Source organism: Barbus barbus, assembly GCF_936440315.1.
Source record: "Barbus barbus genome assembly, chromosome: 41".
Lineage (NCBI taxonomy): Eukaryota > Metazoa > Chordata > Actinopteri > Cypriniformes > Cyprinidae > Barbus > Barbus barbus.
The window spans coordinates 20,582,985-20,600,106 of NC_136719.1; the positions used below are offsets into that span (position 1 = coordinate 20,582,985).

General features: G+C 38.2%; 2 protein-coding genes across 5 annotated transcripts in view; one reads left to right on the plus strand and one right to left on the minus strand.

The window, feature by feature from the left end:
- The first annotated feature begins 226 nt into the window (after positions 1 to 226).
- Positions 227 to 14,434, plus strand: LOC306860766 (carbohydrate sulfotransferase 11-like). The gene is made up of 3 exons (XM_079402658.1): positions 227 to 724; positions 10,389 to 10,471; positions 11,593 to 14,434. The coding sequence occupies exons 1-3, from the start codon at positions 631 to 633 to the stop codon at positions 12,436 to 12,438; spliced, it is 1,023 nt and encodes a 340-aa protein (XP_079258784.1). The 5' UTR covers positions 227 to 630; the 3' UTR covers positions 12,439 to 14,434.
- LOC306860765 (solute carrier family 41 member 3-like) overlaps positions 14,263 to 17,122 on the minus strand; it is a 29,454-nt gene continuing 26,594 nt past the window's right edge. For all 4 annotated transcript variants that reach the window (XM_079402655.1, XM_079402654.1, XM_079402656.1 and 1 more), the window contains 3 exons: positions 16,907 to 17,041; positions 16,389 to 16,537; positions 14,263 to 15,491 (listed from right to left, as the gene is read on the minus strand). In XM_079402655.1, coding sequence (XP_079258781.1) covers positions 15,318 to 15,491; positions 16,389 to 16,537; positions 16,907 to 17,041 — 458 coding nt within the window. In that variant the 3' untranslated portion in view covers positions 14,263 to 15,317. The remainder of the gene's footprint in view (positions 15,492 to 16,388; positions 16,538 to 16,906; positions 17,042 to 17,122) is intronic.

The following is a 17,122-nucleotide window of genomic DNA, read 5'->3' on the forward strand; positions in this document are numbered from 1 at the left end:
AAAGCATCAAAAAGAAAAAATGGCCTAGATGAGTTATTCCTTATTTAAAGACATGAAAGCGAATTATTAAAGTGCTTTAAGTCTGTTTAAGTCTCTTTACTTTTATTCAGAAAACGCTCGAGTTTTACGTTCGCTCTCTAGGGGGGTTCCAGTTGTTGCGTCACATCCAGGGCCCCCTGGGCACTCAGCTAGATGCTGGTGGGCGTGACGTCATGCACGAAAGTTTGATACAATGCCCTCCATGTTTAGGGGAAGTTGAGTGTGCAACTGACAACAGTAACATGTGATCATGTACCGAAGACATGTAGGTGATCAATGGAATTTTTGCGTAATTGACGCGAATGCTCGCTGAAATAGTGTTGGACCTGTTAAATTTTTTGGGTGAATGGTTCGTGTAACACCCAACTATAAAGCGGTCTGTTCTCCGGTAGACAAGCGGGCTGTTTTGGATAAAGCGTGTATCGGAATTAGTTTACACCGAGTTGCTTTTTGGACTCTTTTTGTGTTTCTTCGTAAAATGAGGAATCCGTTGGACAGACGCGTTTAGGATTGTTCTTCGGCGACCACAGCCCTTCACGGACCTCCGTCGCCGGGCGAGAGTCAGGCATCGCCCGTTAGAGGAGTATCAGAATGATAAAGCCCAAAGTGGGTCGGATGTTTCTGGCGACATGCGTCGGGTCGTTTTTTATTCTTCTATTATACTTCCAGAACATCTCAAGATCAGGTGAGTCTTACTAATAAAGTAGCGATGTCTGATTCGTGAAGGATTTGTTTTTTGAGTCGGATCTTTTAAATGAACTGAATCATATTCGCAAATTGAATTGAATCTGTGGTTCTCGAATAATGACACCCGCTCAGATGTCAATTGTTTGACTCATATTAGCTTGTATAACAGTTTTGTCAACACACACATAATAGTTTCGATTTAAATATGTTGAGAAGTTTTTACTGGAGACTTTAATTTTAGTATTGTTCACTGTAAATGTTTAAGTATTTCAGCCGTGCAGCGTTAAACATTGTATTAACGTTGTTTCAACGTTGAAACAAGAACTGACAATTTCAACCATATTTCAACGTTGAAGGTCAGTCATATGGAAGCTGGGTATGTTTTTTATTTTTGGGTCCAGTCAACGAATGAACTGGGTACATTAATTGCATTAACAATTAATAGAAAAGCTTGGGTTAATAAAACAATCATATGTTTATGTTTATAGCCTATGTGTGGGTTTTTTGGAATATTGTAATATGCAACCTGATTGAATGAGAAATGTGACAAGGAGGTGATTATGTATGTGATTCCTGCAAAATCAAACAAAGTAGTTACTAATTTGCTAAAATGTAAAATAGTTACAAATTGCCTTAAGATTGTGTTGGTCACATCCATGTACCTACTGAAATGAAGTTAGGGCTGTGACCTCAGAGCATATTCGGCTGTAAGCTTATTGGTGCACAGCAAATTCTTTCAATCGGTGGAAAAGGGAAGTTAGATAACATGTTTCACCCGTCAAATGTAGGTTACAAATCAGACTTCTTGCAACAGGTAATGACCACATCCTAAATTCGTTCTTGGATTGATGACATTAACCTTTTTAAACGTTAACTGTGGGCAATGATGATGCAAGTGCATTTTGACCCGTAGCTCCTCCCAGGTCTAGACATCCTAAATGTCTTGGGTCATTGCCATCAAGGAATGGTTGTGCTATTTTGCTGTACATTAAATGGTGCGATTGTTAAAATGTAGGTTGATAGTCAAAAGGTTGTTGGTTTTAATCTCAAACAGGCCGATCCATTAACCATTCTAGAACCTTTTCCCATTTTTTACTGGTTAACAATTACTGTTCTAAGCTGTGTTGAAAGACCTTTAAATGACTTCTTTCCCTGTGAGGTTTTTGTCCTTGTTTGCTCCTGGTTTTAGGAAATGTTCTCAGTGGTCTGATCATATTATAAGATGAGACGCATAACCGATTGCACCTGGTCTTAGCATGCATTTTTAAATGCATTTCCTGTGACCACTTGTGTTCAGATTTCCTCACATCTTATTTTGGCACACTTACCACTCCGGAGCATGAATATGATTAAATGACTGAAGCCATTACACTGTTTATGAGCGAGTAGGAAATGGAAGCAAATGGAAAGGATATTGATGGTAACAACAGTTTCATCTGTGTGTGGCACAACATAGCTTAGTTGGAATCAATTGTTTTGGTGTGCTTACTCAACGCATGTCCCATAATGCTCACATTTTAGGTCTACACCATAAAAGATCACATGCATTTTTGACTCCCTCTGGAAGTGGTTGAAAATGGACAAGCTCAAAACATTTATGCCTGTATTTAATGTTTTCCACTTGTGGTCGCCGAAAAGCATTTTAATACCAACTGTAAACAAGGCCTGAAGAAAAGACTGTCTGATTGAAATCCCCTGAAAAACCCAGCAGGCACCTTGACGTCAAAATTACTCAAGACTTGATCAAGATGCTGTAACATCATTTTAAATTCAGTTTGGATGGCAATTTCTTCCAGTTGTAATTGCGTGAAAGTAGAACGTTAATCCCTCACTGAAAATGGTCTAATGTATATGTTGGCCAATATATTTAACGTTCATTTTATATCAAATCAATGTCTCATCAAGTTTTACGTAAGTTTGATTTGCGTATTTGATCTGTTTTTTGACATCAAACCAACGTCTTTTCTACGTCAATTGCCACTGGGAATGATTTAGTGCATTGTCATCACTTCCAACTGACAAGCTTAGGTAGTTAAAGTTTAGATAACATAGACATGCATGCCACATTAAAGCAGTTCCTCTGACATACTAAAAAGGACATCAAACTTTAGAGTGCATACGTGTAGACTTCAGCCTGTTTAGAACAGCGAACAAAAAACGGCTGTTGAAACCCACTGGAAACAAAGCAGACAAAGAGTAAAACTGCCCCTGGAATGTTTGGAAAGCCCCCACTGGGAGATTCTGGGGCAATCCAAAACCTTTTAAACCTTTCCCCTGATGCCTCGGAGAGGAACGGATCACCTTGAAGAAGGATAGTGTGAGATTAGAGAAGAAGGGGGAATTAAAGGTCAGTGGCTTTGACCTTCCCCAGAGTTTTGGGAAAGGCTTCATATGACTATGTCAGATTTTTCAACCAGAGATTACTTAGATTCATGACAGGTTATGGAGGTAAACCTGTGCTGTGACAGTAATTTATGAGTATGGAAACCACTTGGACAAGATCAAAAGCAGCACGGGGTAGTGAAGTATGTAACCACAAAAGATATGTAGATTATGGTAAGAGACTTTGAACAAATAGAGATCACCTGGTAGTAATAGCTAATGTTTATTCTTGTTTTTTCATGTTGTAAACAAAGCCTCAGTTCTTTCATCATTCACCCTTCACTTCTTCCAAACTTGTACAAGTTTCTTTCTTTCTTGAGATATTTAGCATAGAAACGACTACCGTCAACTGTCTACATTCTTCAAAATAACTTGTGTTCAACAGAAGAAAGAAACTCATATAGGTTTAGAACAACTAGATTATGAGGAAATGATGATAAAATGTTAATTTTCAGGTGAAATATTCCTTTAATCTCTTTCTAATGTTGGTGAATCAAGGCAAGTCATTCTAAACTGGGAAGCTTTTATATAGGCCTGAACGTGATTAAACTCATTTTAGGCTCACATTTTCAAACTGTGCATTATTTGCTTAAAGCGTTTCTTTTTTGGCTCATAGACAGTTATTTGCTGAGCCACACCACTTCAATGGTCACACGGTCACACTTCACAGGAAGTTTGGCTCTGCTGTATACCACTGTGTCCTCTTTGCTTCTAAAAAGTGGTTCCAATAAAAAGAGCTGATACAAGTGATCTTAAAAGTAGTGCTCTCTTGGTGTCTTGGCCGAATGCTTGCAGCAGCTATCAGTAATTACCTTAAAATGGCTTTTGTGTTTATGTATGTTTCTTCACAAAACCACTTGATAACCATCCTCATGTGTTGGCTCATTTATCCTGTGATCAAGTTTGTTTAATGATCAAATATTGAATTTCCCCTCATTCTTCTACTGATATGCTTCTTTTTACCTGAAGCCAACATCAAGAAAACTTGTCCAGCCAAAATGCAACCAGTGAGGTACAACTAATGAAAGTTTAGTGCTTTGTCCATGAGAAACATATGGAGCTACTACCCTCTCTGTGCAGTAAGTGAATGTGAGTCAGAGCACAGATCAAATACTCAGCTGGACTGTGGCTGAGCTTTTGTTAAAAGACCTTTAAACATTTCAAGACAGTGGGTCATTTCTTTGACCTTAGCTCCACTGTGGGCGATTTGAAAGTAAGACGATGTCTCTGTCCTTTTAAAGTCCCAGAGTGGACTTCGTGTTCTCCTGATAATACTAGCACTGTGTCTGCTGAATGTGCAGCAGTTTCATTGCTTATCTGACCACCATCAGTTTCTGCTGTTCGTGTTTACAGAGGCAATGTTGCTGACTTCACCACACGTCACACTTCTTTTCGCTTGTTTAGTTTGACATAGACAGCCTGATTAGGCGTTTTACTCAGCTCCCTCACAATTCGTCCTGGTAAAACTGCATATTTAAGGGTAATTTTAAAGTAGTTTTAGATATTCTTGATGCTCACTTTCATAATTGCTTATAGCAGCAATGAGATGGGAAATAGTCAACTAATTATAGAAGGATACGGTGTTCATTTCTTCACAGATAAATTGTTCCGAAGCATTTACACCGCATGGCTGTAAAACATGAGCTCACCCTTCACCATCAAGCAAACTTCCAATGCTCATATGTGAGTCTGTTGGAAAAGTTTATGAAGTTCTTTACTCCAGAGGCCTAGAAGCAAAACTCTTTTATCCTTTAAAATTAGGGCACATTATGAAGTGATTGAAGGTCAAATTGGATTTTTACTTTTTCCAGTAATGCAGCCTAAATTGTTTCGTCAATTGTTTATGTGCCATTTACACATTTTACGCTCTAGTTGTAGTAAATTCAAGTGATTAAGCTCGCACAGGTTGGAGTCAGTCTTATCGATTTTGGGATAAACCACCTAGGATGCTACAATCTGAGAATTTAGACTTAAAACCTGCATTTAACAACCAATTTGAATAAATAGTTCAGTCTAAACTGAAAAGTCTGACATCTTTTACTCATCCTCACACTCTTTCTAAACCTGTATGACTTGGTGTCTTCTGCAAGAACACAAAAGAAGGAATTTTGAAGAATTGTTTGTTTTGGATCCTGCTGGCTATGAGTGAAAAGACATTTTTCAAAAATATATTTTGTGTTCAGTAGAAGAAAGTAAGTCATACAGGTTTGAAATGACATAGAGTGAGTAAATGATGACAGAAGTTTCATTTTTCATTGATCTGACCCTTTAATGTTTGATTTGAAGCATGGTTTTGATGCTCTCTTGCACAAATAAATAAACTTACAACAGTTTAAAAACCACTTTCTGACAGGATCCTTCAGGCATATGCGTTTGGTATAGCGTCATCAGCCATCGCTGTTTTGTCTAAGCATTACATTACTCATAAAATGACATAACTCTGGGAGTCGTTCTGCTCTACGAGACCAAGTTTCCCAATAGACCTGTTTTATATTTTATGAGGAACTGCGCACAAGATGCTTTTGATTTAACATGCTGCCGGGACATTGGTCAGCATCCCGCCAGCCCTCTTGATCCTTCACTTTTCCTTTCAGACAGCTGAGACTGGAGATGGATTTTAAGCCGTCAGAGATTTGGATAGAATAAACAAATGTTTGAACAGTGTTTGGCAATCAAACATGAACAGATTGTTTGATTGCCAAACACTGGCACTTATTTGAATAAAAGGCACTTTCTTGATGTAAAACAGCTTAAGGGACGCAAGTTTGTTGTATCTTCTCTTTTGTTTTCTTAATTTGTTCACGCTTCAGGACTGGGAAAGAGAAAAGGGCAGTGTCCTTTTAATAAATAAGGGGAAATATCCAGCCTAAAATGGAATTTTGAGATGAACAGTTACGCATCTTTGTTAGTCAGGGATAGAGTGACACCCTCACATTGAGGCTCTGAAGAGACAAAGAAGCATAGTCTTTCTTCACCTTTTCATATCACATGCATCTCTTTCCCTCTTCTCAATTTCATCTAAAGTTATGAGAGTAAAGCTCATGCTATACGGCATAACACGGCATCCATTGGAGTTCTACTTCTTGGTGTGCTTGAGGCAGAAAGGAAAATAATTGCTTTAGCTAGAAAACTATTCCCCTCTGCCCTAAGAACACTTTATGGCAAGTAAAACTACTTTTTACAGAAACAGGTCTCAGTAGGTATTCATTAGAATTTCAGCCTAAGCATTTTAATAATTTTGCACTGTAATTTAATAAAATCAGTAATTCTCAATCATGTCCGTTCTTGTTTCATAGCTTAATATTTCATTACTGCCTCGATTTTGCAGCTCCTAGAATTATGGGGTGCTTATGTATAGAGCATTCACCATAATTAAATTTTCAAAGGTTTGACAGAAATTAAAATAAATGTTATGGTCTACCTTATATATAAATCATCATAATTTAACAGTTTAGGGTCTGTATGATTTTTTTAATGAAACTTTCATTCAGCAAGAATGCATTAAATTGATCTAGTGACCGTAAAAACTTTTAACATTGTTGCAAACAATTCTATTTCAACTGTCTATTCATCAAAGGTCCTGAAAAAAATATATTACAAAACTTTTAAGCAGCACAAATGTTTTCAATAGTTTTAATAATAAGAAATGTTTCTTGAACAGCAAATCAGAAAGAAAAACAATGATTTCTGAAGAATCATGTGACACTGAAGACTGGAGTATGGCTGCTGAAAATTCAATTTGGTAAATAAATTTATATCTATATATAGAAATCAGTGAAAGTAAAAAGAAAATATATATACAATATTACTGTTATTACTGTCTTTTTGATCAAATAAATGGCCTTGATGAGCATAAGAGGCTTCTTTCAAAAAATGTCCAAAAAAAAAAAATCTTAATGATCCCAAACTTTCTGAATGGTCATGTAAAAATGTTCAATGTTGAGCTACAATATTATACAAAAGCCCTACAAGGTACAAAAGAGGACGCTGACAGACTAGACGTTAGAATAAGTCAGTTTCATAGTTTTCTGCGGTATCTTACTTCTCGATACACTACTGGAAATTGGGTTTTTGAAGTAGCAATTTCTGGGAAAACATGTCGAGACTTGTGGCAAATTGTTTTAATGCACATTTTGCATGAATACGAACAACTTGTGAAACTTTCTGATTTCATCAGACTAGTTTCATTTCTAATTCTGATGGGTTTCATGACACATATATGATGCTTCCTGACATCACAGTGTCCAGGAAACACAAGCTCTTATGTTTCCACTGTTGTTTCAACCAGAGTAAAATGATCCTCAAAGTCATTTGAATGTGTTTCCATGTACCGCAGTCTAATTATATTTAGACTATAGGGGCGAGAGCACCAGCTGTGAGGGCAATTGAGAAGATAAATCATTTGATTTCAGGAGTAAAACAAAAACTCAAAAGTCACCACAGAACAAAAAACTCTCTCCACACGAGGCAGAGTAGAATTTGATTAGTAAGGGAGCAGTTGCAGCGCCGCAGGAGGGCTTCCTGTCCATTACCTTGCAAACTTTTGATAAAAGCCTGCTGATTTGTGCTGTCCTCTATAAACTCTCACAGGCCAACATAAATGTCCACAAGCCTGTGTAGCATTCCAGCAAACAACCTTTGTTGTCGCCGCCTGGCCTCGGTTGACTTGTGGAACCTCACTCATAGTGCATACTAACCAGTTTAAAAAGAGACCTCATTGTTGCCCACCTTTGGAAGCCGTTTAGTGCTGTTTTTCTTGCAAGTAGCTTAGGATTGTTTTGAGGAACTCATTTAGTATTTTTTGGGGTGATACTGTGTTGTTTAGTCATCATTTAACTTCAATTTTGTCTTTTTCTTCTAGCAATTCTCTACAGGTTACTATGTTCCTGTTGAAAAAAAAAAGTCACAAGAGGAAGTAAGCTTGCATGTCATTCTGTGGTTGCGAATCAGACAGCTCCTAACGGCCTCTTGCACACACTTTAAAACTTCCTTTAAAAAAAAAAAAGAAGATACTCATCTGTTGATTATGATTAGGAGTATCTTGTGAAAAGACATCATTTTGCAATGGCAGCTCTGATATGTTTGTACTTGGCACATACATTAGATTATGGTGTTTGGTAACACTAAATACTTCCTTTTTTATGACTTTGTACACTAACATTTAGCGACTGAATTATATGTTGTGAGGAAACCGACTGGGTCATAAATATGAGTTTTTACAACAGATAGGAGCATAGTTTACCTCAAATATTTCACATTGAACTGTATGTGAGCAGCACAGCTCAAGACTTTATGCTAACATTGTTTTTTTTCATTCACTGAGCGGGCCTAATGTATTGGCTGAAAGGCAGACGTTGTTGAGTGGGTGCTAATCAAATGGCGAATTAAGCAATCATGAATATTAATTAAGTTTTATGACTAGATGCTCCTGGAAGGTTACCAAGCAACATCTTCATGACTGAATTAATTAATATTCACATGCCTTAATTTTGCAGCCTAATTATTATACAGGGCTGATCAGTGAACTAGCCGTTCAGATTCTACTAGTTGTTTAGAGTACTTATCATGATTTTGAAAACTTAGGTATGCACATCCTTGGTATAGACTTCATTGTGCAAATTTTAAGCATTCCACTTGCAAATGTTGCACTGTCACTCTTTACTGTAACTGTAATACAGTAATAAGCCTAAAAGCCCCCAAACAAAAGACTTACGTTTCACTGTAGAAGTTATTAATTTACATGTTGTGTTGGCTTATTTATAGTTTTCTATTCATTTAATTTATCTATCTGTCCAGTTGAATAATGAGTGTATGTAAAGGCTGGGTAAGCCATCAGCGCCTGCTTTCATAGGACAAATTTGGGTCTGTATATGTACTCAACCCCCTCCCCGTTTCCTTCTTTCTACCCCTTCCATGTTATTTCATGTTCTTCTTTCCTTCCATTTTACATTTGATCCACATATAATCCATATTTTTCTACTAGGTCTTTTGACACTTTACACAGATATGGTACAAATTGGTGTACCACTAATTCTTTTTAAGCTTTTTAAAAATTGTATTATATTAGATATTTTTTTATAAATTATCTGATTTTAGCATCATTTTTAAATTTAATTATGATGTTTTTTGTGTTTATTGATATAAAAAGACAAAAAAGTTCCCCCAAATTTTAAATCTTTTTAGTTTGTCCTTCTGATATTGATGATGAGCACCTACGTTCACTGGCCATTTACTGAAAAACTTTTCTTTTTTTTTTTTTTTATAGAAGCCATTAACGGAAAGTGCCTTTTCTCTTTTTGCCATGATTGCTTACTCCTCCACTCTCTTAGTGTCCAGACTTCCTAGCTTGCGCTCTCTTTCTGAGCATTTAAAGTATCCCTTTGACTTAGCTGGCACATGTGCAAAACCAATCACTTATGTTAGCAGCAAGGGCCCCAACACAGACTGAAGGAGTGTGTGTGTGTGTGTGTGTGTGGGTGAGAAGGGGAGTAATGGGGGAAGTGGCTTGGACTGAAGAGAACAGATTGTTCCTATAGAGAATGCAAATGTGAAGGAGGAATTTTATGGCTGATCGGCTAGGTGCAGGAGTCAGAGAAGGCAGTAATTGTGGACCAGCCTGAACCCTGCTGGTCCCCATATGCTTAGAATTAACAGCTCTAATCTTTTATAGCTCAATAACGTGATCATTCAGACAAAGCGCTTTGATCTCTGCTCTCTCCACACAAGGTCACAAGTCTCTTAACCCCAAAGAAGCTCTTTCTGAGGAAAATTTGAGTGGTGCTTGAACATGCAGAACTCGCTGTCACAGTGCTGGGATGTTGTGAGTGGTTGCCAAGGCAGTGCTATGTGGTCGCTAGGGAGTTCAGAGTGGTTTTTAGCATGTTGCTGTGTGGTTTCTAGGGTGTTCTGTGTGGTTTCGTTAGCCCACATCAAAAGACCCCACCTTTGAGTCTCTATGATATTCTGGTCAATTTAAGTTCTTTTAATATAAGCTAATGCGTACAATGTTTTGTTAAAAAGATATTTAGCATAAATTACTAGTACAGCTCTCATCACCAATTTGATGTATCATTCATTTTTAATAGCAATGCGAGATGCACACCGAAGTTGAAACTTAGGGTTAGAGGCTTGTTCTAACCTGCAATGACCATATGTAAAAGCAATAAAATTAACCAGTGTTTAAGTAACACATGTTTAATGGATGTCTAAATGTTTTGCTTTTGGAGCCATTATCTTTCTGTTGCCATTTCTCATCTTTTGCATTTGTTGTGTGTTTGTAGCTTCTGAACAGATTTCGGGCCAGAACAGTTTCTCAGTTAAATCGGGAAGAAGTCCTTTGCAGACACTACAAGAAAATGACCAGGTATGTATTTCAGCAATGAAATCATTGAAATTATGTAGATTAACAGTTAGTAAATAGTTTATGCAATTATTAAATAAGACAAAGTGAACTTGATGATACGTTTGAAAGCAATTGGGTGGGGGGGATAGTTCTGATTAACTGAGGACGGAGTGCTTTTTTCAGGCCCCTGGTGTTGAAGGGACAGATTCTAACAGCAGTGGAAGTTGAATTACTAAAATAACAACCTCACATTCCTGGAGTGGCTCAATTCATTCACACCCCCAACACCTTATTTTTACACAATCTCATCTCATAAAGACACATGCAAACCATCTGACAAAACTAAATTATATGCATCATAACTGTGCCAGGGTAATACTTGACATAATTCAAAATAAAATGTTTTAGTCTGCTCATGTTTTTCCAAATTTGTATGACTGACTTTCTTCTGTTGAAAAGAGGAAAATCCTGGCTGCTCTTTTCATATAATAAATGTTAAAGATAACTGGGTCTGTCAAAATTGGCGAACATAGTATGTAAAGAGTAATCCAACTTGTGCATCTTATTATTATTTTGTTTAAGCTATACATTAGACTTGTAGATTTACAGACATTGGTCACTGTGTAATGGAAGCAAACAGCCAGGGTGCTCTTGTGTTTTACGGACAAAAGTAAGTTGTATGGGTTTAGAATGACATTATGTGAACGATGGCAGACTTTTCATTTTTGGGCGAACTATTCATTTAAAGGTCTTAGTGGAACGTCTAGATAAAATCCTTCCAGTTGAAACACTACCAGCTCATCAAATCCTATTATATACTTGCCGTTATCAAACCCATCTGTGGCTCATCCCCCAGGCAAAACCGTTACCCTCCCATAACAGCTATGTGCCTCATGGTTTCACAATAACTTCCCTCAAACAGCAACTGTCATATCACATGAAGTCACACAAATACATGTGTTTGCATGTAGTGCAATCTGTGGTTCCCATAAGTGCACTGTTAAGAAATCCTACATTCGGTTTCAGGAGGTTTCAGTTTTAAAGCAATAGTTCACCCAAAAATATGAAATTCTGTTCTGAACCCGTGTGACTTTTTTTTTTTCATTCCATTTCCTCTTGTACCATTCTTTCCTGTCCTCCAGCTGGAGCAGTCTGCAGTGCAGGCCACTCTGCAGGATCGAAGGGAACTCCTGGAGGAAACCTGTCGCACCCACACCCGCAAAAGACGAGTACTTGGCCCGGAGGACCTCCGCCACCTCATAGTGGATGATAAACACAAGTTATTGTATTGCTATGTCCCCAAAGTGGCATGTACAAACTGGAAACGTGTATTGATGGTGCTAACAGGAGATGGGCGCTATCGTGAACCACTGGCTATTCCGGCCAACGAGGCTCACGTAGCAGGCAACCTGCGTTCGCTCTCGGAGTACTCCACGGCTGAGATCAACAAGCGCCTACGCACATATCTGAAGTTCGTATTTGTGCGCGAACCTTTCGAGAGACTTGTCTCGGCATATCGCAACAAGTTTACCCGTAGCTACAACACAGCCTTTCATAAACGCTACGGGACCAAAATCATCCGGAGGCATCGTGCGGACCCCCAGGCTGAAGCACTGGAAAAAGGCAACGACGTCTCCTTTGAGGAATTTGTGTATTATTTAGTAGACCCCCAGACTCAGAGAGAGGAACCATTCAATGAGCACTGGGAAAGGGTTCACTCGCTTTGCCACCCTTGCTTGATCCATTATGACGTGGTGGGCAAGTACGAGACTCTTGCGCAAGATTCGCGCTACATCCTGAAGTTAGCAGGTGCCGAAGGAGAGGTCAAATTCCCAGCCACGTCCAAGAGCACCAGGACCACGGGTGACATGGCCGCCATGTTCTTCGACAACATCAGTCCATTTTACCAGAAGAAACTATTCAACCTTTACCGAATGGACTTCTTGCTTTTTAACTACTCTGTGCCAGCATACTTGAAGTTGAGATGAGGGTTTCAACTGATCCATAACTTGCAAAAATGGATGTGAGTCTTGCGCGCACTGATGTTTAAACTTTCACTCTTGTGTCTGAATTCGAGTGAATTACCTGAGGGAACCTGTAGAGGATGCGCCTTGGATATGGCGTTGCCCTCGCTCCCTTGAGGCGAAATTCAGCATTGTGAACCGATTAGTTCTGGCTGGGATGTTGTATCCCATCCCGAAAGTTCACAAAATACTGTCTGTAATTCCTTTGACTTTGGTAACTTGCGACCAAGCTCCAAGTATGTGCCTTTGTCCTGAATGTTGATAAGTGAAGCGGGATTCTTCATCAACAGACAAATGCTATGAATGTTTCTTCTCCTTTAATCTTCACCACCAAAAAGGATATTTATGGTATTGTTTACGTGGCATATTTATTTTGGATTTTGCTCTTGAACTGGAACCAGCAAAGCCTTGACGTTAATCTCGAAGAGATTCCTTGAAGCTGATCTCAGAGCCTCCTTTTTAGCATTCCTTGGATATGATTTCAGACCTTAACCTTATGCCCAATCACAAAGGTAGTTTCCAAGTCACAAACTGTCAACTGTTTCAAGCAGATAACTGGTAACATGTTGGAAGGAGTCAAGGGTAAGGGATGAATTTAGACTTGTCCTGCATTCGCAAACTGGACAAGGCTGTCTACTTTGGCCGGTTTAGCTACTCTGGAAAGAAATGGTGTTCTCACAGAGTCACCCCTTTATTTAGCATGCAACGGGCTGGGTAAACAGTGCATAGCTGCGGTTGGGGAAAGGTAGACCCTCATCAGTGCGGCTCTTGTTAAGCTATGGATGCAACGTGAGGTGCAAACTACTCACTGGGCATTGCAGGTCAAACATCAGCATGACCCTGGGAGGAAACACTCGTCTATTTATAACGGTTGAAGTGCAATAAAGGTTTTTGGAGAGGTACCAGTATATGTTTAGGGGATTATCTATCCCTTAGAACTCTTAAAGTGAGAGAAAATCAATCCCTGACAGTACAGTTTAACGTCTTATTAGTTTTCACGACTGTTCTTTTGGGTCATTAGCACGTGGTTGAAATGACCCTCAATAATTTAGGTATTTCTTCTTGTCTGCGAAAAAGGCTAATGCCTCGTTTTTATGGTTGAAATGATGATGAAATCTTTAGAGAAAGGGTGAGAAGGAGTCTGACTAATATCTGGCGGACAGGCAGACATGTCCTGGTGCACAGTGGGTACCTTGTGTGCCACATTGCATAACGAACCTTCCCAAATTGCTCTTGTAAATGTTTTGTTGGAAAATATTTTCTATCTAGCTAGTTAGGCTCTATTTCAATGTTGAGCTGGAATCTTACAGCCTTTTGTAAGGACAAAGGGAGTCATCTATAAGTCTAGGTTTGTAATACATTTCAATGGGCAATTATATGTAATTATTTGAAGAGGAACGTCATGTCTTGATTTGAAAGTTACAGGAGTCCCAGTGCTTTTGTCCTGTCATAATGTCAATTATTCTGATGTCAAATTATGAATGTGCTGTTAGAGGATTCATATGAGAAATGTGAGTGTGGGAAAGCCTTTCACTGAATGAGCTGAGCTGTTGAGAGTGTGGCAACAGTATGTGCCATTTGTGATGTAACTAACAGTTTGCACCTGTTTTGAAAGCTTGTGGGCATACATGTGCTGCAAAACTGTGAATGCCAATGTGCACTAGACAGTATGGAATCCTGCTTTGAAGGGTAAATAAACTTTTGCATTTTTTTTCTCAGTGGACAACAGGGAATACATCAACCAACAGTGATTATTTCATGTGCTTTAATTTTTTCTTTTTCTTTTTTACATTTAATTATAAAGGCAAACTGCCTCTGGTACGACAGTGAAACTTTGTTTTCTGGACGTTTTTTTTATCGTTTTAGGGACCACAACACTCAACTGTAGAAAATCATGTGATTTAATGTTAATTATAATTCAGAGTGATATTACAAATGTGTTGAATAAAACTGCCACATGAACAATATAATTGTCATCAATTCATTCAAGAGAACAAACATTATAAGATTTTGCCTTTTCCAAAGTGTGGTATTTTGAGAGAAAAAAAAAATAATTCGGGTGCAAATAAATTACAAACTGAGAGGTACGTTAGACCCTCTGTATATGAGATATAGTATCTAGTAAAAATATCTAGCAGCAATTATGACCTTGTATGTAGTTACTAAAACAGCAAAGGAATGACCGTAAAAGAGCTTTCCTGTAGCTGAAATGGTAGAGCATGGCGCTAGCAACGCCAAGAGCACGGGTTCGATTCTCAGGGAAAGCAAGAGCTGATAAAATGTAAAAACTGTAACTTGAATGCAATGTAAGTCGCTTTGGATAAAAGCGTCTGCTAAATGCATAAATGTAAATGTAAAAGTTATGAGACTTTCCCATTTTCTTTAAAATCAATCCTAAATCATATATTCAAAAACAATATGACAAAAAAAAAAAAATCAAACAAACATCCCAGAATCCTTCAAGGTCTTAAATCTTGTAAACTTCAAATTCAGTTTATACATGGCACATAAAAATTTGTAACGGTTGCACCTAAAGTTATACCTTAATATACAGTAATCAGGTGACTAGTGTGTATGAAAGCAGCATCACAGAGGTAACAGGACAACACACCAAGAGTATAATCATATAACAGACTGTCAGGCAATAAAGCCATACCTGCCGATGTTTTTCATATTTCTAGTCAACCTATCCTGTAAGCACAAAAACAATGTGGCTGATAATCTGTCTTTAGCTTCCCACAGACAAGTTCACATTTCCAAAGCCACTGTAGCCAACGTGGGCAGCGAAGGTCCCGTGAACTGGGATCTGGAGGTGGGAGTGGGTAAAGGAGGCATCTAGCATTTTACAAGCCAAGCCCCTCCACTAACACGACCAAACGGAAACACAGGGCCAGGAAACCTGTGCCCAACAGGTCTCCCAGTGCAGTCAGGTATGGGATGGAGAAGTTATCCGGGTCCAGACTTTTCCTCCACATCAAACGCACAATCAGGTCTGCTGTATAAATTAGGATCCCAACCTGTGAGGAAAAACAAGAATAAACATCCAATTATTTCCCATATTATGGCAACAGACTGATTTTTCTTTTTAAATAAAATTAATATTAATCTTTTATTAATTCAACTTTTAATAATACTTTTGGTCAGCAAAGAGGCACAAAATTGATCAAAAGGGACAGTATAAGGACATATATACATATACATATATATGCTGTTATTTTGACCTTTATATTTATCAACAACAAAAAACTACAAGAAAGCAGCACTTTTTTAACACAGATAAACACTGATACCCATAAAGCAGCAAATCAGCATATAAAATTGATTTCTGAAGGATCATGTGACTGAAGACAGGAGTAATGATGCTGAAAATGCAACTTTTCATCACAGGAATTAATTACATTTTGCAATATATTAAAAAACTATTAAAAACAGAATAATATTTCACACTATTACCTGTACACATTGTATTCCTCTACATATAGTAGTAAAACTGACCAATGTCTTTACTTCCTTTTGGGGTCCTTTAGAGATTTCTTAGACTTTAAGTAAAATTCAGGATTAGTCATTTAAAAACACACCCTATTTTATAATGCTAATAAATTGTATTTTTAGCCACATCATTCAGTTAGGAAGTTGGGAGGAGGATGAATAGTCACGCCAATTTGACCTGAAACAATAAAAGCTCTATTTTCATGCTTTTTAGCCAGATGATGAAAATCTAAAATATTAATATATTTAAAATTAAAGTGATCTCATTATTTAATTCATTGCTTATTTCATATCACTGTAAAAAAACTAATAAAGAGTCAGTGTTCATCTAATCTTTCAACTGGCCTAAAAGCAATTTATGCACTTTTTTGTGGTCAATTAGTAATTATTTTTGCAACACTTGCGCTTTTAGCACTAAGGCTCACCTGAAGCAGAGCAGCACCCAGGTAGCAGCAGATAAATGCTGGCGTGATGGCAGTGTGGCCTCCTTGGAGCATATTAATAGCAAAAAGAAACAACAGATGACCTGGAACCACCAGGAGGAACAACACCCGCGCTGACTTAGAGTTCACACCTGAGGAGAAAAATGTGCTTCTTTACTAGTCTACTTCAAAAGCCCATCTCCAAGTGGTCTCTAAATAAGGTTCAAGCCTCTCCTTCAATGTAAATCTACAGTATAGTTGTTGTGAAATCACAGTCTAACACTTAAGAAAATGAATAGCACACCCCTCCTCAAAAAACAGCATGGCTTGAGATATCATTCATGTGTGAAGCACAATGGGTTCAGATGATTAATGTGCTGAAGTGCAAATATCAGGGTTCATGCTTTGTTCAGCAATAGCAAAGCTTGACTTATCAAACACGACTAATTGCCCACTTTATCTCAAGGATCTGAAGGAGAGAATTCATCTGAGGTTGAAAAATTGTTTGAAAGTGACCTCACCTGAGGAGAGGAACGTGGCACATGGGTTGGGCCAGTGCTGTCTCATCTTATAGGGCAGGACTCCAGGTACGCTCCAGAAATGAAGGTAGGTGGAGATCCGACTGGCCTGGATGGCCACCAGATTCCCCCCCACACCTGAAAAGTTCAAAAGGGAAAGAATGCGAGAGCTTTCCAATCATTACACCATTACAATTCTCATATTCTCCTCATTTCAGT

Excerpts from the sequence above, each read along its gene's own strand:
- LOC306860766 (XM_079402658.1), top strand. The coding sequence starts at position 631 with ATGATAAAGCCCAAAGTGGGTCGGATGTTTCTGGCGACATGCGTCGGG. Across the intron at positions 725-10,388 it reads CCAGAACATCTCAAGATCAG|CTTCTGAACAGATTTCGGGC; the intron begins GTGAGTCTTACT and ends GTGTGTTTGTAG. Across the intron at positions 10,472-11,592 it reads CACTACAAGAAAATGACCAG|CTGGAGCAGTCTGCAGTGCA; the intron begins GTATGTATTTCA and ends CCTGTCCTCCAG.